A 20,319-nucleotide genomic window follows, 5' to 3' on the forward strand; every position below is an offset into this window, starting at 1 on the left:
ATTGACTGAAACAGGGAATGTAGTCTTGTAGGAATGTAGTTTCCTCAGGTTGTAATGTTGCCATATTCAGACGCAGCATTTTTTTATTGGTTCCTGTTTGTGAAGGACAAAATCCAAAGTCATAGAGGAATGTGTACCTTAAAGTCTTGGATTTATCTTAAAGGCATAATCATGAAAAGATTATGAAGGCTGCAGCTCTCACCTCCATTACGAGCCCGAGATACACACAAAAACAGTCACATTTTTAGATATTAACAACAGAAAAACAAACAAATGTAACACTGCCCTGCTTCATTTCCTTAATGGTTTGGTAATTTAGTTATTTTCATTACTTTCATCCCTGTTGTATTACATATTGTAAACATAACCAAATTACTTTTGGTTAAAAAGCTACAAAACAATTCTAGAAAAGCTGTTTTCACAAACTGTCAGCAGGTGTAGTCATTTATAATAGGTAAAAATGCCTTTTTATGCATGTCAACACAGGTAATGAAAACACTGAATCACTCTGAGAGGGGCATTATCTCTGACTTGATACTGCTAACAATTTGCAAATTAGAAAACCTTTTATTTTATTGCCAGGGGAAGAACAAATTCAAATTAAATTTCCTGCATTCCTCACGATTCTTAAAGGAAGTAATTGTGCAAGTAATTGAAGGTTGAGTAAGGTGCACTTTTCGAGCAGGGCGTTGCTTTTGTGCTGTGGGCGGCATTGAAAACTCCAGGCATCAGCACTATCATATCAGGGGGGTGATAAAGAAGTGCACGTATAAAAGAATAATGTGATTTAGGGGAATGACGGATCCTATTAATTGTCTCTTTCAAGCACACCTGTGAGGCAGGGGATTACACAGGAGAGGTGAGTGAATGATTTTGTCCATCATGTAAATTCAGTAAATTGCTATTAGAACATCTGAGTTGAAATCATTATATAATCATGATTAAGCTTTAACAAAATTGGTTTTGCCCAAGTCTCTATGGTTTACAGGTCTTCTTAGATGCCTTAATTCTATTTAAAAATGGTTACATTAACAATAGATTTTGATAATAAAGTTTCTTTGAAGGGGAAATGTTCTTCTGTGGGGCTGACCTGACAATTATTCACTGACAGGTTCACTGATCCGCCCTTTCTTCCCCATTCCTCTCCTCTCCCCTCACTCTTTTTTTCCCCCACTTACTCCTTCTTTCTCCATAACATCAAACTGCACTCCCACCTGCCTCCTCCTTTGTAATTCCCACACTTTGTCACCCTGATCCAAACCCACAGAAGTATGGCGTGTGGTGCGGTGAAGTCCTTTCTAGTGAGCCTGTCTCGGAGGAAGCCCCTGGAGCCGGAGGGGGAGAAGTCCACGTTTAACCGATGCCTGACCACTCTGGACCTGGTGGCCCTCGGTGTGGGCAGCACCCTGGGGGCCGGGGTCTATGTCCTGTCTGGAGAGGTGGCCAGAGACACTGCTGGACCCAGCATCATCCTCTCCTTCTTCATCGCTGCCTTGGCATCCATATTCGCCGGGCTTTGTTATGCAGAGTTTGGGTCTCGGGTTCCCAAAACGGGCTCAGCATACCTTTACAGCTATGTGACTGTTGGAGAGCTGCTGGCTTTTATCACTGGGTGGAATCTGTTACTCTCCTACGTCATAGGCAAGTATGACCCACCGGATTTGTTTCATACATTATCGACTGCATTAGATTATCATGTCTAGTGATGTAGATTTTGTCCTCTTAGAATATTATTTTATTTGTTCACAGGACAAATGTAGATAAAGTAAATATGATTTTAATTTAAGATCTGCTTTAATCTTAATCTCTGGCTCAAACTTGTGATTCTCATACTCTGAATAATAGATTGCCCTCTTATGTAACATGTTTGGCTCACTGAGAACCCATGAATGATCATCTATTAACTTGAGGCTCTCAAACGCTCTGCAACCTTTTACCTGCTCCTCAAGCAGATCTTTAAATGAGTTTTTCCACTACAAACCTTTTTTCTTACACCCCTTGTTAAATTCATTGCTTCCATGTCATTAACCCCATAAACCAGGATTGTGGTTTAAAATAACTGAGTCATAAAGTGTGACAGGCACAGGGAAGGGTCTATCACCATCAGTGTTTTCTGTTTATGACTACTGTTGGACAGGCTGAACCGGGCTGATGAGTTTATTGTATCTTTCTCTTTCATCTTTATCTGCTCAGGGACATCCAGTGTTGCTTTAGCATGGAGTGGGACATTTGATGACCTCATCGGTGGCGTCATATCCAAATACTTTGAAGAACATGCTGCCATGGGCCTCCCTGGCCTAGCACCTTACCCCGATGTCTTTGCCACTGCTCTCATCTTGCTACTGTCAGGTACAAAATGATGAAACTGGTGTGGTTATAGTGCTGACAGTAATCGTACAAAGACATTTAAAATTGACCATGTTTCCCCATGTAGGCCTGCTGGCATTTGGAGTTAAAGAGTCAACAACAATCAACAAGATTTTCACAGCAATCAACATCCTGGTTCTGCTGTTTGTGGCCATCTCTGGATTCATCAAGGGCGACCTCTCCAACTGGCAGATCAGTGAGGAGGCTCTGATAAACGCCACAGCAGAATTCAAGTAATGTCAAAAAGCAATAAAACCCTGTCTGTGTCTGTGGGTATGTGCAGGATCCTGTCGAACATAATTACATCAGTATTGCTCTTATCTTATCTCACTGTAAGTAAACACAAAATAATACTCTTTCCCTGCTCACAGAAACTTGAGCTCCACTGCCAATGTCACAAGTATCTATGGAGTGGGTGGATTTTTCCCCTATGGCCTTAGTGGAACAGTGGCCGGAGCTGCAACATGTTTCTACGCTTTTGTTGGATTTGACTGCATCGCTACAACAGGCAAGAGGGCAACGTCTTACTTTATTAGTATCAGTGTGATTATATTAAGTTCAGGGTCAAAGCTTTATTCTTATCATGCATGTAACCATTTTAAAGGCACAGTCTTAAGCAATAAACATTTAAAAATCCTCCAGCAATGCTTATTTAAAATCTGTAAAATCAAGCAAAAAGAAAATTAAGCGCAAAAGAAAAGAAAATCATGTAAAAAAAAAAAAGTAAATCACGCAAAAAAAGAAAATCATACAAAAAGAAAGAAAATCATTCAAGAAAAATAAAAACATGCAAAGAGAAATCATGCAAAAAAGACAATCACACAATAAAGAATATTTCACATGAAAGAGAAAGAAAAATGAACAATGAACAAAAATCACACAAAAAGAAAAAAAATCACAAAAGAAAATCACGCATAAAAAGAGAAAATAATGCAAAAAAAAAAAGAGAGAAAAATCACGCAAAAAAGAAGAACATGCAAAATTAGAATATCTGCCAGGATAGTGGCACAAACAGTTTTGCTGCTTGCTCCAGCAGGATTATGACCCCAAAACCGAGTATCATACACCAAAACATGATCTCTCCTAGCCGTAACCAAGTGGCTTTTGTGCAGAAACCTAGCCACAGGTTAACCAAAGCATTGTTGAAACATCAAAAAATTTCACCATACCGGTATCCACTACACAATAAAGTGCAAATCTAATGTATCTCTGGTTTGCAAAAACATACACTTTTCTGTTGACTGGGTTGGGAACTGTGTGTGGAGAGTTATGTAACTGTATCTCAATCCCTGAATGTTTAATCAGATTTGTAAATGTGTACATAGATATTAAAGGGCCAGTGTGTAATATTTGGCATGGTTTATTGTCAATCTGAATCTGAATCTGAATATTCTACCCATTAATATGTTTATACAAGTGTATAATCACTATAAAATAAAATTTGTTTGGTTTTCGTAGCCTTATAATTATGCTTTTATTTATATATATATAGCAAGGGCCTTGCTTTAGAGAGGTCGCCATCTTGCGCCGCCATGTATGTAAGGCAGCCCGAGCGGACAATCCAGCCAGCCAGAGAACACGCTTTTTGCGTGTATAAATGAACCAACGAAGACAGCGGAAGGAAGGAAGAAGGAGGAGGAAACAGCAGAGTGTTAGTAGTTCGTCGATAGAGTAGTGAAAAGTTTTTTTAGTTATAAAGTTTGCAAATGGACCACACTTACCATGCAACAGGAGAGAATGAACCTGAACCGTCATCTGCGAGGAAAAGAAGACGCAACTTCACTCCTTGTGATGCACTCTCTGTGGCGCTTTTCCTCCTGATGATATATCTCCCCAGCGATGGTAGCAGTAGCACTAGTCTTGCCACCAGACAATCAGAGATCTCCGCCTTCTGATAGTCTGGGGACACTCCTTTCTAAAGTGTGTTTAACACACCGGCGAAAACGGCCGGCAACAAAGCAACGCCTCTTACATTTTTGAAAAGGACACGCCTTCTCGGAAATGTGCGCTCCCCCTTTTCTCGTCCGCAAGGAAACAAACACACAGAAAGCTTGAAAATGGATGCCGAGAGATTTAACTCCGTTTTATCATTTGCTTATCCGTGAAGAAAATATTTTTTCCAGTGGATGTCTTAGTTAGAACATTATTGAGCTAACTGGAGTAGTTTCATGTCGTATCCAACAACGGGAGGCTTTTAACAGATGACGTCCTGTTAGCTTTGCTGCTGCTGTTAGCTGTCCCTGTCAGCTGCAGCCACTGATGCTTTCTAGACATCGTGATTTCCTAAAACTGAATAAATACCACACATAGCAACACAAAACTGCTTTGCTAGCTCAATCATGTTGTAACTAAGATATCCGCTGGAAAAGATATTTTTTTCACAGACCGTTTAATGAGTTATTACCTATTACAGACACCGCTAACGGCTAACAGGGCTAACAGCTAACGGTTAGCCCAGCTAAACGTGCACACAGAAATAGTAATGTTTGTTCAATCATTGTGTTTATAGACTTTACAGACATCGGATTAGTCCAAATGGTGATACAGTGATGTGAAAAATGTGATATATAGGCTATATATAGCTAAAAGCTCTGCTGGTTTTCTATCCGGAAGTATTTGTAAACAACAAGGCGATTCCCCCTAACGTTATAGTCCGGCCGGACGGATGAGTCATGGCCTTGTAAAAGATTATGTTTGTTTCTTTTAGTTGGCGAGAATGTGTCGCCGCAAACGCGACAAACATCCACTGAACTTTGACGGCGTTTTCTGCGAGCACGGCTGAGCCATTTTGTACCGCTACACGTGTTTCTAGTGGGACTATGTTTACAAGCACAAGAGTTCAGCGAGCCACCGAATGACCGCCCTGCGGATTTACTATTGGTTCTGCAACGTAGGGAGTTTTTTCAAACTCTGAAATTGTATCCGCCCATCTAAACACAAAATCAGGGAGAAAGTCATCAGTCTTTAGTTAAGCAAAGCGTCTAAAGACTGACTTGTGAGTCTACAGTAGCACCGAATCCCATTCTGTGCATTCAGCCTCTCTTCTCACCCGCTCAGCATCAAACACATGGAGTTCCTCATCTGTATGCTCCGGCTCAAACAGGTATGGCTCTGGGTCTGTGTCCGCTACAAGAAACTCTTCAAAATTGCGTTCAAAGTCGTCCATTGCAGCTGCTATAGTCCGGAGATATTGCTAGGCTAAATAAACAGCTGAGCTCTGTTTACCGGCTACGCTGTCAGTCAGTGTGCGGGCTGGAGGTTGAGCAGAGAGGGGAGGGGGTCCCCACTCGGAATGGTAAACGAGTATGTGTGTAAAGTTATGAAGTGTGTCTGTTACGCTAGAAGAGTCAGAGTTTGGGACGGAGTCTTTTACCCCCTGGAGTGTTACCGGAGTTTCTGGAGTGCTCAAATAAACTGGCCTTTTTCCCGAACGCTCCTCCGGTCTCCTGCTCGTGAGGGATTCATTACAATATCGTAACATGGCTTAGATTTCTAAATAAACATTCACCTCATCACTAGATAGACCTACTCCTGAAAAACTCGTGCACAAGGCTTTTTGTCCCTACGAGGCCACCGTCATTTACCCGACGGGAGGAGTGAGCGAGTGAGTCCTGCAATCTAGAATTTGACCACTGATGTCACTGTTTTCAACCCATTTTACACACTGGCCCTTTAAAGGCTGAAAAAGTACTTCGCTCCATGAGCTGTTACAGATCTATGTACGCATTTACAAATGTGACTCCACATTTACAAATCTCAACACACTTACAAATCTCAGTACAGACTTAGAGATATTTTTACACATTTCCTAATCTGATTAAGCACACACACACACACACACACACACACACACAGAGACAAAGTTACACAACTCTCCACACATATTCGTAAACACTTCTGCTAAATTAATGGCCCTAAAAAAGCTACATCTGATGAAGGTCATGAGATTTGGCTAAAAGCTCTGGACATTGAACAATTGTTTGTCAAACTGCTATGAACATGATAATCTCCAGGTTTACAGGTTTTGTCTCTTCTGTGTGATACTACTCTTTTAATGTCATGTAACCCCAAACAGCTATAGGAGAATAACTTTAAAGTATCACTGACTTCTTTTGTCCTTCCTCGTAGGTGAGGAGGTGAAGAACCCCCAGAAGTCTGTCCCTCTGGGCATTGTGGCTTCACTACTTATCTGTTTCGTGGCCTATTTTGCTGTGTCTGCTGCGCTCACCCTGATGATGCCCTACTACATGCTCAGTGAAAAAAGCCCCCTGCCAGTGGCCTTTGACTACATCGGCTGGGCTCCTGCCAAATATGCTGTGGCTGTGGGATCGCTGTGTGCCCTGTCCACCAGGTAAGAAGCTGCTGGTAGTACAGTCGGGGTCATTGGATGTGACTGTCATTGGAGAAAACAATATATGGGCTAAAAACTTTTATTAGATATACTAGAAGCAGGGTCATTTGGTCGTTCCAACACTTAATATCTCCAGGTTGAACTACTGGATGGATTGCCATAATATTTAGTACAGACATTCATGGTCCCCAGAGGATGTATCGTAATGACTTTGGTGATCCCCTGACTTTTACTTTTGCACCATCATGGGGTCAACATCTGTGGTTTTAAGTGATATGTCTACAACAATTGGATTGATTGTTATGAAATGTGATGTACAAACAGAAGCGTATCCATGTTCCCAGGGTGCTATGCTGCCAGGGTTCTATGTTCCCCAGCTTGATATCCTCTTGATATGACACATTAGGGAGACCTGCTCACACATGCTTTTGTCCCCCTCAGGATGAATTGCTCTGATTGAATGAATTACTTTGATTTATGACTTAATACCCGCAAAACTAATGACATTCCCTGTATTAGCTGCACTTTGAGTGTTATTTGGCAAAAAATATCATGCTAAACCAAGATAAGTATTGTAAATATTGTACCTGTTTGAAATCAACATGTAAGGATTGTCATTGAGCATGTTAGCATGCTGCTCTGAGCATTTAGCTAAAAGCACCCGTGTGTGTAAGAACCATCTGACAAAGCTACCATTACCATTTAAGTTACCATGACTATAGACTCTTCATCTTTATACTAAAGTTATGTAATCCAGATTCATTATATTTGAATGTTAACAGCTTTTCTCAGAAGGTAGCCTGCACTAAATCGTTGATGCTTACCAAATCAGTAGGACTCAATCATGAAAAAAACTGTAAAATCCTGCCACTGAATTTGTTTCTGTAGGCCAATGCGGGAGTTTTTCCATTGGATTTTGGATTATTGCAAAAAATAAGTTTGGTGGCAAACAAAAGTTTATGATTGTTACATGTTTTACTTAGCAAGATAGTCTTCACAAATGAACACTACTTTCTTGATTACTGAAGCCTAAATGCAATCGCTAGAAGTAAAAAAGCTAATATTCAGACAGAAACAAACTACACTGTGGTCACATGATTTAACATCCCTACCACAATGTGGCTGTATTCATCCACTTGTTAGCAACGCCCTTTTTTAAGACACATGTACTGACATATTTTACGTCATAGAACAAAATGTAAAAGTCTTTTAAGCTTGTGTGAACCACCAACCTTGCATCAAGAATCTAACAAACAACCAATTAAAAAAACCCACTGACTTCGAGACAAGGGCACTGGGGTAATAGAAAGCCAAGTCATTTTTGGGTTTTAGGACTTATTCCTGGGGTGCTCTGTGTACTTTACTGAAATAAGAAAATATGCTCTGCAGCAATATTTACTCAGAAAATCAACTTTACACAAAACCTGGGCAGCACTCAAGGCTGCTACATGGTGTGCAGAGCCGTCGGGTTGCTCGCTTAGCGAAGCCCAAGATAATTATGGTCAGATATGCTTCTTATGAAAAGTCTCAGAATGTAAAATATTTTTTGTGACTTCAGTGGCAACTATTCATCATTAACTATAAAACTGATAAACCATATGCATACAATGGTGTCACCATGCATAATCAAAAATAAATCTGTCATAGTCAGAGGTTTTACTGTTTCCCCAGATTAGACTGATACTAACAGCGCCTCTGTTGGGAACTACTGTAGCATTTTCGAAATGGAGCTTGTACTATCAGTGTGGTTGCCAGAAGTTTTGTTTTGTTTGTTTGTCAAACAAGATTAAACAAATTGGGACTTATAGGCCTATTATTAAAAAAAAAAAGCCACAATATTTTATTCAGAACTTCCATCTGGAAATGAGGAAGGGCCTCAAATGATATCAACAAAATACATCAAGACATTAAGGTTAGCATCAAGGCCACTGTCTTGAGTCAAACAAGTTGACTTTTCTTAAAATGCAATTAAGAGTAGAAGGACTTTGCTTGATTGGGAAAGAGAAGGGCCTTATATAACCTCTTCTTAGCATCATCACAGACCACGTACCTTCACACATTTTGAGGCAGAATGCCAGAAAATACATTTTTGGGCAAGAACCGATACAGTTACGATACAGAGATGTTGCTGAGAATAATCTGTTTTTATATATTAAAGAGATGGCTGGCCTGATAATGAAAGCATTTTGATGGCTGTTGATTGACCTCATTTGTCTCTCCAGCCTGCTGGGTTCGATGTTCCCAATGCCCCGAGTGCTGTTCGCCATGGCAAGAGACGGCCTGCTTTTTCAGCCCCTGACCAAAGTTACCTCCAAGGGCAGTCCAGCTGTAGCTACCATATCTTCTGGAACTGTGGCAGGTACACATGTTCCAGATGGTTATCAGCTTTTAATGTACATGTGGTGAGGTGTATGGTAATAAAGTAACTCTGTATTCCTTGCTTGTCATCTTCAGCCATCATGGCTCTGCTGTTTGACCTGGAAGCATTAGTGGAGATGATGTCCATCGGCACTCTGTTTGCTTACACACTCGTGGCCATATGCATCTTAATACTGAGGTAACTATATTTCATCTGCTTTATCAAGGAGAAATGTCATGATACCAGAAATTTTGTAGACAGTACCAATACCAGTGAAATGACATGATTCTTGTGAAAAAACAGAAGACTATATCACACCTTAAACCTTGAAGTCTTTGAATAAATCTTCATGTCTGTCTCTGAGGTGCTTCACCAAGTTGCAAGTTGCAAGTGTTTCCTTCTTTCATCTGAAAAGTTCAGCAACACCATTTGCATACTGGTTTTTGTAAACTCATTATTAATCACTGAAGATCTGCCTCGAATTTCAAGTACTTCCATAAACAACTCTCACTGTTTTTCTTGTCGATGAGTCAAGACAGAGCTTTTGGCGTTGCTGCGCTGTTGACATCTTCAAAGTGTTGTTATTGTCTTCCCATGCTGGTGGGAGTTCTTATTCTTCCTTTGGCATTTAGTGGCAGACTAGAACACTTGTAAGCATATATGCTGCCCCTGTCAGGTCTGGAAAAATTGCATCCCCAGTACCTATGAGTATTGTCACATTTTCAGAATTTTGGCATTGATGTGGTGGCAAAACATCGGTTCTTGTGACATCCCTACACTTAGACTGCTGATCAAAACACAATTCATGGTACACGTATCTGTCTTTTTTTCTTTTTGCAATCAAGGTACCAAGTGGGTCCATCTGAAGACACAGACCTACAGATCTTTGACTCAAACACAAGGTTTAACTTCCTGAAGATTCCGTCAACTCCCAATTCAACCACCTCAAGAAGAGTCACAATCTTGACTATAAGCTCTAGTATGTACAGCAAACATTACTGAAACACTGTGTGCTTTTTACGTTTAATCACTCTAGTACCTTTTCTTGACCACCAACAGTCTCTTTGCTTTTGGAAAGTCCTTTGTCTCTCTGGTCCGTGAACTGATTCATCTTTGGTTTATCTGCAGTTGTATGTCTGGCTGCACTATGTGTCATCCTGACTGATGCCTTAGATGCTCTGGCCAATTTGGAAGCATGGAGCCTGGTGGTTGTCAGCATCCTCGGTGTCATCGTGCTGTTAAACACTTTCTTCATCTGGATGCACCCACAAAATACAGCCAAAGCATCTTTCATGGTGAGAATATTCTAACTGTGCATCTGAGCAATCTCAGTAAGTTCTAATAATCATTAACGAGAAAATCCTTTGATATCTTGTATTTTCTGTTCACAGGTGCCCTTACTCCCTGCTCTGCCATTAGTGAGTACATTCATCAACGTCTACCTGATGGTCCAGTTAAGTGGAGATACTTGGATACGATACTCTATTTGGATGTTAGTGGGTAAGAGCATAGTTCTGCTTGGAGAATTTAGAGGGCTTTAATCAAGTAAGATGCTCAGTGGTAATGATCTCCCTCTTCTCTCTCCAGGGTTACTCATCTATTTTGGCTATGGGGTGCGTAACAGTGTTCAGAGGAAGCGTCTCATCGCCGACCAGATGAGGATCGAAACAGTCAGCGGCAAGATAGACAACAAGGACATCATTAAAGAAGAGAAATTCTGAGCTGCAGTAAAGAGAAATAGATTAAGATGTTACAGTGAGTAACTGCTTTAAGTGCGTAATTACTGTTTTACATGGACCAGTGCTAATCTGTTCCTGCAGTGTCGATTATCTGCAGACAAATGGACAGATGGGCAGACTTGTTAACTTCTTTTATGATGAATTTTGTAATTTATCTAAATATTCTTGTTGCCAATATTGAACTGACATGGTTTTGGACCTGAGATGTTTCCTGTGTCAATATGAGAGCCGTGTCCTGGAGCCTCTAAATCCACTGTAAAAGCAGTTTACACCTCTGTTTATAAAGAAAAAAAGGGCTCAAACTGTCTTCTGTCGATGATTGCTATTTTATTACACTTAAACAAGTTTACACTTTTCATATCACTTGTAAAATGTAGAAATTTATTGTAATTGTATACAATTCTAATCATGATTGTGAATAACGAGAATGTTTTTTACGTATTAAAATACAGAGTTAGACTGGACAAAAGTATGCACAATGTAGATACAGAAAATCTTGTTAAATGTCCTATTTTTTTGCCTGTTTAAAGATAGATCACTATATTAATCAATTATTATTGTGTCAAAGTGTAAATAAAGAAACTGTAAATGTTTTCTAATTATATATTGTAAATGTATTTCTTGATTAAAAAGAGAAAGAATCCAGTTTTCAAGGCGGCCACATTCTGGAGTTTATTTTCTGCAGGGCATGTTGGTAACATTCTTTCTTTTTTTAAAAGTTCAGTTCCGCTCGTAATCTTGGATAAAGAGCCAGAGACGGCTCACTACCTAGAGTTCACTGAGAACAAAAGGACCTTTCACAGCAGCTTACCTGTGTCATGTTCAAGACTGTGGCTCAGCTAGTCACTCAGAGGGAGAGGTTTACATTGTTCTCAGACAGTTCAGCATGCAATGAGCAGAAAACATGTAATTTCACCAAGGATAGCAGGTCATATAGAGATACTGTCAAGTTTATCTATACTGTAGTCCAAAAAGTTTGTGTCAGAGGACTTCACTACAGGGGAACATTACGGCCACATGTGAAAAATGTGTTTGAGAATTCAAACCTGAAACTCAGTGCACTGATTGATTCAACTCAATACATTTTTCATATGCCCAAATCTTTAAGATTAAAAGACATCATGTGTAGAAGAATGGGCCAAAATCACATCCGAAAATGAGGAGAGATTAGTTTCTTCGTACAGGAAGAATCTCGAAGCTGGCTATGTAAACAAAGCCTTCTCCATGTATTAAATACGTTTAGGTTAGTGTGTTCAACACTTTCTGTATGTGGCATTTCACTTTATTGCACATCATTTCCCAGCCTCTTTGGAATTGAGATTGTAAATCATCAAACGATAGCTGATGGGTTGGAAATTGCATTCCAGGCAATAGATGTATCCTAAGAACTGGATATCAGACCCCAAGATGATGCCTATTCAGTCCAATCCGAATTGCTCGCCTTGCGCACGCACCAAAAAGTTTCTAGCTTTCTGGTTTACTTTTGGAAGATGCAAACCACTGGATATGTGTCGGAGTGTCTCTCTCCCAGCCCTGCCCACGAGTTCTCCCTTGGTTAACATTGTGATGACATCACAGATTTTTAAATCTTTCAAAAATAAAATCTCCATGGATAAAAGAATTATAATATAAAGAATCATAATCAACTTTGTTTGCAGTTTGAAGTGTCCTGTCACCAGTTTCACAGATGTCTCTTTTATAATGGTGGTCTGTGAGAAAAAAGGTTTTGGGGCCACGGGGGATTTTATTGCTGCAGTGCCTTGTGTGACCACTGGGAAAAATTGGAAGCAAGGCTGAACGGCGTTCCTGGGGGCCTGGTTCCAGCTTGACACATGGACTGATTACCTGCCGCTCAATCGTGATAGGTCAATTCTACTCAGACTATAAATGGACTACAAATAGAAATCAGAACAATTCCGATACCAAAATATTGTCCCAATGCCTACAGATACTGTATGATGTGCAGATATCTTTTTAGACATTACTTTAGCCTGTACTTCACAATCTTTGCAGCAGGTTATTGTGTTTAAAATGAGGGTTCAAGTGAATTGATTTTTACAATAAATAATGCTATATCAGAAATTTTCAGATTATGTGAGTGTTTCATAGCTCCTATAGGCTTTTCAGTGTGTTACATAAAACACCAAAACCTTTTTAAGCTGTATGCTTCTCCCAACAGACAGAAAAAGGATGACAAAAATGATAAAAAATCAACTATAGAAGATAAACTGACTATTACTGTGCATTTCATATTAGTCTAAACTGGTCAAGTCAGTGATTTGTTTCATCAGTGGAAAAACAATCATCAAACGTAGGACAAAAGGTTCACTGGGCACCAAATGCTTTTAATAACCTTGCCACAGTCTTGGGCAGTGTGGTGTTTTTCAGAGGGCCAGACTCATGCTGCTAGCACACTTCCAGTCCAGCAGCTAAGCAAACAGGCCGTGCGATTCCACACGGAGGGGCCTCTGTTTCTGGACTCTCATTGGTCCGGACAGGCTTGAAAGCCTCCATTGAGCCAGTGAGGAGGAATTTGGGGTACTAATGCCACTCTCAGGAGGAGGAATTTGTGTGATTCTGGTAAACAGCTGACCACTCACTTTGCGAGCTCAGCCCTCCTCCTCTTCTCTCTGGTTTCTGCAGTACGTTCTCTGGGTTGAACCGCATGAACTAACAATCCACAGACCACTTTGATATTATTCCACTGATCAATCATGCCTTTGGTGAACTTGTTTGGATCAAAGGGGAGGCTGGTGCTGAGCGCTCTCCTCATTTGTGCCATAATCTTCGAGTTAGGTGAGTGACTTTATTCACTTGCTGAGCAGTTCTGTCAACATGTGATCCTGGAATCACTAAGGAGGGGGGGTTTCTGTAGGCCTAATGTATGACATGACTTACTCTAGACATTAGCATGTGATAAACTCAATTCATATCATTAAACATTTGCCTGTATGTATATTTGTGAACTACTAGATGCATCATGTGCTCTGTATACTGTGTAGCTCATTGTCAAAAAGACACCCAAGAGCAGAGGACCACTCCAGGCAGGAAGCTCAAAACAAGCAAACCCAAACTTGGGAAATCAACAAATAAAGGTCCCAGAGCTGTAACATCCAAATCAAAGCTCAAAGCTACGCCTGCACCTGCGGCACAAACCCTCCTCACACAGGTATGTCATCAATGACACTGTAACTTTTGATGTGTTGAAGGAATCAGTGTACAACTGTGTGATTTCTATCTGACACTTAAAGGTGCTAAACAGAGGGAAGTTTAAAAAGGTGGGAGAGACCATAAGTGTGCAGACGGGAGACACTCTGGAGCTGAGGTGCAGGGGCAAACCTGTGCAGTGGAGCGTTCCTACGTACCTGGAGGATGATGATGATGGAAGGCTCAGGCAAGCTACGCCATTGATGAATCTTTATTGTGCATGATTTATTCTTCTAATGACAGAGCGATAAAATCTGCTGGAGAGTCAGTATGGTATTAGACGTTTTCCTGTTCTGGCTCTGCAGGATTGTCCAACAGGACCGATATGGCGCCCTAACATTAGTCAACACCACTGGTGCAGACACAGGGGAGTACACCTGTTATCCTATGTACTGTGAGGACTCAGACTGCAGGAAGGAGTATGACAAAGCTGTCAAAGTCTTTGTCTTCTTTCCCGGTACAGTGAATAAACTTTATTGATATTTACACGTGCACTTCTCAGAACTGCAGGCCTTTGATTTATTTCACCACCAGCTTGATAGGAAGCCTTTTAACATGTTATCTTATCATTAATCTGCCATATCTTCTCATTGGACCAACCAGATCCACAGGAGCTATTTGTTCCGACATCTGACTACTACGAGGTGATTCAGCTGAGAACCAACTGGCCAACGCTCCTTCCCTGCCAGGTGACGTCACCTGAGGCCAAAGTGACTCTGCACCGCGAGTATCCACCGGTGGAGGTGGCAGTGGACGGGTCGGAGATCTCCTTTAACGTCAGGAAGGGCTTCACCATTCATCGACCCCGACCTTATCATGCCGGAGCCTTGTACTGTGTCGCCAGTCTGGGCAACCTGAGGCAGAGCTCCACCAAATACATGCTCATCTACGTTAACTGTGAGTGCTGCCTCTGAGTCATCCATTCCCTTAATCGTGAAGTCATTTGTTGCTTATTGCTGATCAGGGACAAAGCCTCCTCCAGCACGCATCAGACAGGGAGGCAGAGAAATATAATGCTGAAGTAGACAAACCAGCACAGGGCTGACAAACGTTCTTTTTTATACTTTTTGGTCAAAACAAACAACTGAAATTTCAACTCCTATCAAAGCTTACACATCAATATTTCAAACCCTTACAGATCTCAGGTCTTCGCATTTCAAACAACTACAAAAAAATTCTTTTCTTCAGCTCTTCTAACTCCCACAGCCTCCACTGGGCATATGCAGCTGCTTTCAGTTCTTCCACTTCAGCCGACACTTCAACTAAAATCATCTTCCAGTTCATACACTTGAAGTGGCAGTAATGTCTCTCAGGACTTAACTGACCTTTCCAGGGTTTGAACTGAATCTTCAACTCTTTTCTGTACTTTCATTTCAGCTGAAAGTTCAACTTCACTCTGCACTCCAACTGAAACTGACACTTTAACTTCAGCACTTCCATTTTAACTTCTTATTCAACTCCTGTCAGTTTTCTAGTTGTACTTTAGCCTTGGACTTTTTATAGACTGAACAATAAATCCTAAAAAAGGACGGACAAATTCATTAACAATAAAAATACCTGTTAGTTGAGGTAACTGTTCATATTAGCACTGCACTAGTACTATAAGTAGTGCTACTCCTTGAAGTGTATACTTCATATTTATGCGCGTGTTGAAGATATAGGAACTATTTTCTTTCTACCGAACTACACCAGCCAACTGTATCATCGCGCAGAGGGAAGTGTGCATCCACGCTGTCCACTGTTAACTTATAAAGCTCTAAATGGTCAAGCTCTGTCATATCTTAGAGAGCTCATAGTGCCATATTATCCCACCAGAACACTGCGCTCTGAGAACGCAGGGTTACTCGTGGTCCCTAAAGTCTCCAAAAGTAGATCAGGAGCCAGAGCCTTCAGCTATCAGGCTCTTCTCCTGTGGAATCATCGTCCTGTTACGGTCCGGGAGGCAGACACCGTCTCCACATTTAAGACTAGACTTAAGACTTTCCTCTTTGATAAAGCTTATAGTTAGGACTGGCTCAGGCTTGCCCTGTACCAGCCCCTAGTTAGGCTGACTTAGGCCTAGTCTGCCAGAGGACCCCCTATAATACACCGGACACCTTTTCTCTCTCTCTCTCTCTCTCTCTCGTATTCTATTACTGCATCTTGCTAACTCGGCCATTCTGGATGTCACTAACTCGGCTTCTTCTCCGGAACCTTTGTGCTCCACTGTCTCTCAGATTAACTCATATTGCAGCGGTGCCTGGACAGCGTGACGTGTGTGGTTGTGCTGCTGCTGTGGTCCTGCCAGATGCCTCCTGCTGCTGCTGCCATCATTAGTCATTAGTCATACTTCTACTGTTATTATACACATATGACTATTGTCACACATGTATACTGCCAGATATTAATACATACTTTCAACATATTGTACCACAGTAGCCAGAACTATAACGATAATATTATTACTTTCAATAATGTTGTTGTAAGCTACTGTCATTACCTGCATCTCTCTCTCTCTCTCTCTCTCTCTGTCTCTCTGTCTGTCTCATTGTGTCATGCAGATTACTGTTAATTTATTATGTTGATCTGTTCTGTACGACATCTATTGCATGTCTGTCCGTCCTGGAAGAGGGATCCCTCCTCAGTTGCTCTTCCTGAGGTTTCTACCGTTTTTTTTCCCCGTTAAAGGGGTTTTTTGGAGGAGTTTTTCCTTATCCGCTGCGAGGGTCATAAGGACAGAGGGATGTCATATGCTGTAAAGCCCTGTGAGGCAAATTGTGATTTGTGATATTGGGCTTTATAAATAAAATTAATTGATTGAACTGATTGACTGCTAGCTCACCTTGCACCACTGAGCATTACAGTTCAACTGAGGATGACACCATTAGCACAAGCTTCTCATCCATGAGTAGATGCATGCTTCCTTCTGCACGTTGATACATTTAGCGGGTGTTGTTCAGTAGACATCTCTCCAGCAGATATCTCCAACATTCGTCAACTCACACCAAAACAAGTTAGGTCGACAAATAGCACTACAGATAAGAGTAAAAATATGTATTTTTAATTTTTGTGTGAACTGTTCCTTTAAATTATTGTTTGCCCCCCCTATCATAACTCACTTATATTCCACATTTCCCATCAGACCCCATGGCTCCCCCTGCTCCAGTGATCCAGGCCTCATCAAGCTCGGTGGCTGTGGGGGAGAATCTGCGTGTCAGCTGCTCTGTGGTGGGCGAACAGGACGTGGTCATAGAGTTTACCTGGGATTACCCAGGACAAGAGGTGAGACATGGGGAGAGAGGGCTGACTAGAATTACTTTACAATATGGCATATTTGCTGTACTATCAGTTTCAGGTGTGTTGTGAGACAAAGTAAGTGAAGGGCTTATGTAACTGGTGTACATCCTGTGTCATATAGCTTACTTTGCATTTAGTTCATCATTAGTAAAAAGGCATTTAACCCATGGCCTGTGGAGCATCCAGGCCTGTAACTGTGTTGCTGATTTATTAACATTAAACCTGAGGACTTGGTGACTTATTGTCAAGAGGTCACATATGTGCCATGCTGTGCAGTACATGTTAATACTCAAATTTAACAGATCACCTGCTCTGGTTGCAGATTGGGAGGCCTCCATACACAAAGGAAAGCGTCACTCCAGTCGGTGGAGGAGAGGCTCAACAGCAGTCTCAGTCTGTGCTCCTGGTGGACGAGGTGAGGGATGTGGACCAGGGAACGTACACCTGCACCGCCCAGAACCTGCAAGGAGCCAAATCAGTGTCCACTACTGTTAAAGTGGTCCCCAAATCCAAACCTAGGAAACCATAAGCCATCAAAACTGGATGACATCACTAAGATGAGAGTGAGAAGGTGGAGATCAGGTGTAACAGTTTGCTCTGTCAGTATTAAACAGTACTCTGTTAGTCCCATATGAATATATGACATCATCTGCTCCGTCTGTAGTTGATAACAGAGATTTTGTTGTTTAGATGAATGTATGTAAATTGTGCATTTAGCTTGTGTATTCAAAGTTTTATATGCATACATTGTTCCTTGTCTTTTTCTACTTATTTTGTATTGTGCATGACCTCGCCAGAGATGAAGGCAAAGAAAATAAATAGAATTAAATGAACAGTTGTGATGATATTCTCCTTCTTCTTTTCTGCTTCTTCTTATTATTTTAATGCAGATGGTTTATTTGTCTGTAAGTTAGATAGGCTATTGGTTTGGGGTGCCATTGGGGCAATTGTCCACTTTACCCAATTGGTAATCTAGTGGTGGAATGAAACTAAACACATTTCCTCAAGTACTGCACTTAAATTCAAATTAAAGGTACTCATACTCTGCTTGAATACTGTAATGTCATGCCACTCAGGGGCGAAGCCAGACGTTGTAAACAATGGAGGCTGGAGCCCCAGAAGCCACCCACCACTCCACCTCCGATGCCACTTTTTACTTTTACTCCACTACACTTCAGTGGGACATATGGTGCATTTCCCCCCACTACAATTATTTGAAAACTTAAGTTACTAGTTACTTCACAAATTAAGATTTTCTTTTGCACACAAGTGCAGGTGCTATGATTAGTTGATTGACTGACTGACAGAAAATTAATTAAAAACTATTTTGATAATCATTTAAGTATTTTTTGTGCAAAAAATGTTCCTGGTTGATGCTTTTCTTTTTAATTATTTTGATTTATTATTTAATTATCTGCTTTGAGTACTTTTAACAGTTCCAGAGAGTATTACATGGGCCTACTTTTGCTTCAATCACATTTTCAATACCTCCTTGCAAGACAGTGCAAGTCTTGCATTACGTAAAATGTGGGTGTTTCTCTTTGGTGCTCCTGTTTTTGTTTTGTTTATATGGTGCACCTTCATGCCTTACCGCTAGATGGCGATGTCCCCCTTCACAACTTGAAGTGTGTCAGTTCAGTCACCGGGGGGACAGTCAGGCACATGTTTCCCTGCCTCTCATGTTTCCTCTCACTGTGTTCAAACCTCCGAGAGGGAAAAGAGACGATCCCAGCACTCTGCGCTCCTCTCCGTCTCCGCACATTGCCAGTGGGCTGATCACTGTCTGCTGCTCCGCACCAACTCCTGGAAAATATTCTGCGGAGCCACGTAAACGCCGCTTGTTTCATTATATAAGCAGGGAGAGAGAAAACTGCAGCAGAGTACCCAGTGCTGGTCCGAGAGATGTCCTGCGTGCAGAATATGGTGAGCGCCAGTTTTTCTAATCTTTCCATGATCCGCTCCCTCCTGCACATGCAGCGTTGCAGCCTGGATCTGTGTCAGTGTTTGTGCATTGGTTTGTTGTGCTCCATGATGATGCCATATTCAAAACTTTCTGCAGACCAGACCTGTGTAAATAAATCTAAAGATACGCTGCTTGAATGTGTAGATTAAAGCCTGTAAAGTAATGACACAGTGCCGCTCTCAACTGGATCAGAGTTTTAGTCCCTAAATCAGGGTTAATCCTTGCAATTTGTTTTCACTGTTGACCTGGCAACTGGCAGAGTATGTGTATGTGTGAGAGAGAGAGAAGAAGGAGACTAATGGATGAACAATGATTTTTTTTTTTTTGACATTTATTTCCTGTCACTTTGCAGCTATGGTGGTCTCCTCTGCAGTGTGTTCAATAGTGTTTGGCCTGCACGGCTGTAAATGTTTGGGTTGAAGCTCTCACTCCAGGGTCTCTTTTGATGTGCAGGAGCTTGGGGACAAAAGCTGTTTCTGTGTGTGAGAGAGTCTGAGTGTGTGTGGGAGTGTGGGAGTGTGTGTGTGTGGGTGGAGGGGGAGACACCGGCCCAGTCTTGGGGACTTCCAGACTGTTGTCGTGGAGACCAGAGGCCACAGGTGACCTCTGACCTGAGGACACATGGAGCGTTACAGGGAAAGTCCTTTGAGTGTGGTGGTTGTGGGTGCGTGCTGACGTAAGTGAAGGAGCCGCACTGACAAAAGAGAGACAATAGATGTGTTGGGAGACTGCGTGGTAACCATTCCTGTAATTTAGGAATGAATTATATGAGAAGTCAAAGAGGTGATCGTGGGGTGATATACTGCTGTCTCTGCTGGTGTGAATGTGTGTGACTGATCCCTGCATGGCAGTCACTGAGACAGCTTAAGTATTGTTTAGGGTAAAAGTCACCGCACAAAAATGCATTTGTCCATCTCTTCTCGCCCACTTCTTCATGACACAGAGGTGACTGAGAGATGGGATTTTGCAATCAGCTCTCCCTTATCATCAACTGCGAAAACAAACCAAAAACAAATCAAATAGTGCAGTGTTAGCAAGAGTTTTGTGAGATCAGGAC

At 41.4% G+C, this 20,319-nt stretch overlaps 3 protein-coding genes across 3 annotated transcripts in view; all 3 read left to right on the forward strand.

The window, feature by feature from the left end:
* Positions 1 to 726: 726 nt before the first annotated feature.
* On the forward strand, positions 727 to 10,942 carry LOC117261003 (cationic amino acid transporter 2). Its single transcript, XM_033633176.2, has 12 exons — positions 727 to 859; positions 1,268 to 1,641; positions 2,194 to 2,349; positions 2,435 to 2,600; positions 2,739 to 2,875; positions 6,496 to 6,718; positions 8,941 to 9,077; positions 9,173 to 9,275; positions 9,923 to 10,056; positions 10,206 to 10,372; positions 10,469 to 10,577; positions 10,665 to 10,942. Exons 2-12 carry the CDS (start codon positions 1,272 to 1,274, stop codon positions 10,796 to 10,798), a joined length of 1,836 nt encoding a protein of 611 aa, XP_033489067.1. The 5' UTR covers positions 727 to 859; positions 1,268 to 1,271; the 3' UTR covers positions 10,799 to 10,942.
* A 2,443-nt stretch (positions 10,943 to 13,385) lies between these two features.
* Positions 13,386 to 18,132, forward strand: LOC117261250 (platelet-derived growth factor receptor-like protein). The gene is made up of 7 exons (XM_033633587.2): positions 13,386 to 13,612; positions 13,819 to 13,985; positions 14,068 to 14,210; positions 14,329 to 14,480; positions 14,627 to 14,920; positions 17,145 to 17,284; positions 17,622 to 18,132. The coding sequence occupies exons 1-7, from the start codon at positions 13,531 to 13,533 to the stop codon at positions 17,826 to 17,828; spliced, it is 1,185 nt and encodes a 394-aa protein (XP_033489478.1). The 5' UTR covers positions 13,386 to 13,530; the 3' UTR covers positions 17,829 to 18,132.
* A 905-nt stretch (positions 18,133 to 19,037) lies between these two features.
* n4bp3 (NEDD4 binding protein 3) overlaps positions 19,038 to 20,319 on the forward strand; it is a 35,008-nt gene continuing 33,726 nt past the window's right edge. Inside the window, exon 1 of the mRNA XM_033633901.2 lies at positions 19,038 to 19,222. The gene's annotated coding sequence lies outside the window, so the exon portion shown is untranslated. The remainder of the gene's footprint in view (positions 19,223 to 20,319) is intronic.

Source organism: Epinephelus lanceolatus, chromosome 7 (assembly GCF_041903045.1).
Source record: "Epinephelus lanceolatus isolate andai-2023 chromosome 7, ASM4190304v1, whole genome shotgun sequence".
NCBI classification, from domain to species: Eukaryota; Metazoa; Chordata; class Actinopteri; order Perciformes; family Serranidae; genus Epinephelus; species Epinephelus lanceolatus.

What these genes read in the sequence shown, in the direction of transcription:
- LOC117261003 (XM_033633176.2), top strand. Translation starts at nt 1,272, where the DNA reads ATGGCGTGTGGTGCGGTGAAGTCCTTTCTAGTGAGCCTGTCTCGGAGG. An exon ending in TGACTGCATCGCTACAACAG is followed by an intron (nt 2,876 to 6,495) that starts GCAAGAGGGCAA and finishes CCTTCCTCGTAG; the next exon opens with GTGAGGAGGTGAAGAACCCC. An exon ending in CAGCCAAAGCATCTTTCATG is followed by an intron (nt 10,373 to 10,468) that starts GTGAGAATATTC and finishes TTCTGTTCACAG; the next exon opens with GTGCCCTTACTCCCTGCTCT.
- LOC117261250 (XM_033633587.2), top strand. Translation starts at nt 13,531, where the DNA reads ATGCCTTTGGTGAACTTGTTTGGATCAAAGGGGAGGCTGGTGCTGAGC. An exon ending in CACAAACCCTCCTCACACAG is followed by an intron (nt 13,986 to 14,067) that starts GTATGTCATCAA and finishes TGACACTTAAAG; the next exon opens with GTGCTAAACAGAGGGAAGTT. An exon ending in CATGCTCATCTACGTTAACT is followed by an intron (nt 14,921 to 17,144) that starts GTGAGTGCTGCC and finishes ATTTCCCATCAG; the next exon opens with ACCCCATGGCTCCCCCTGCT.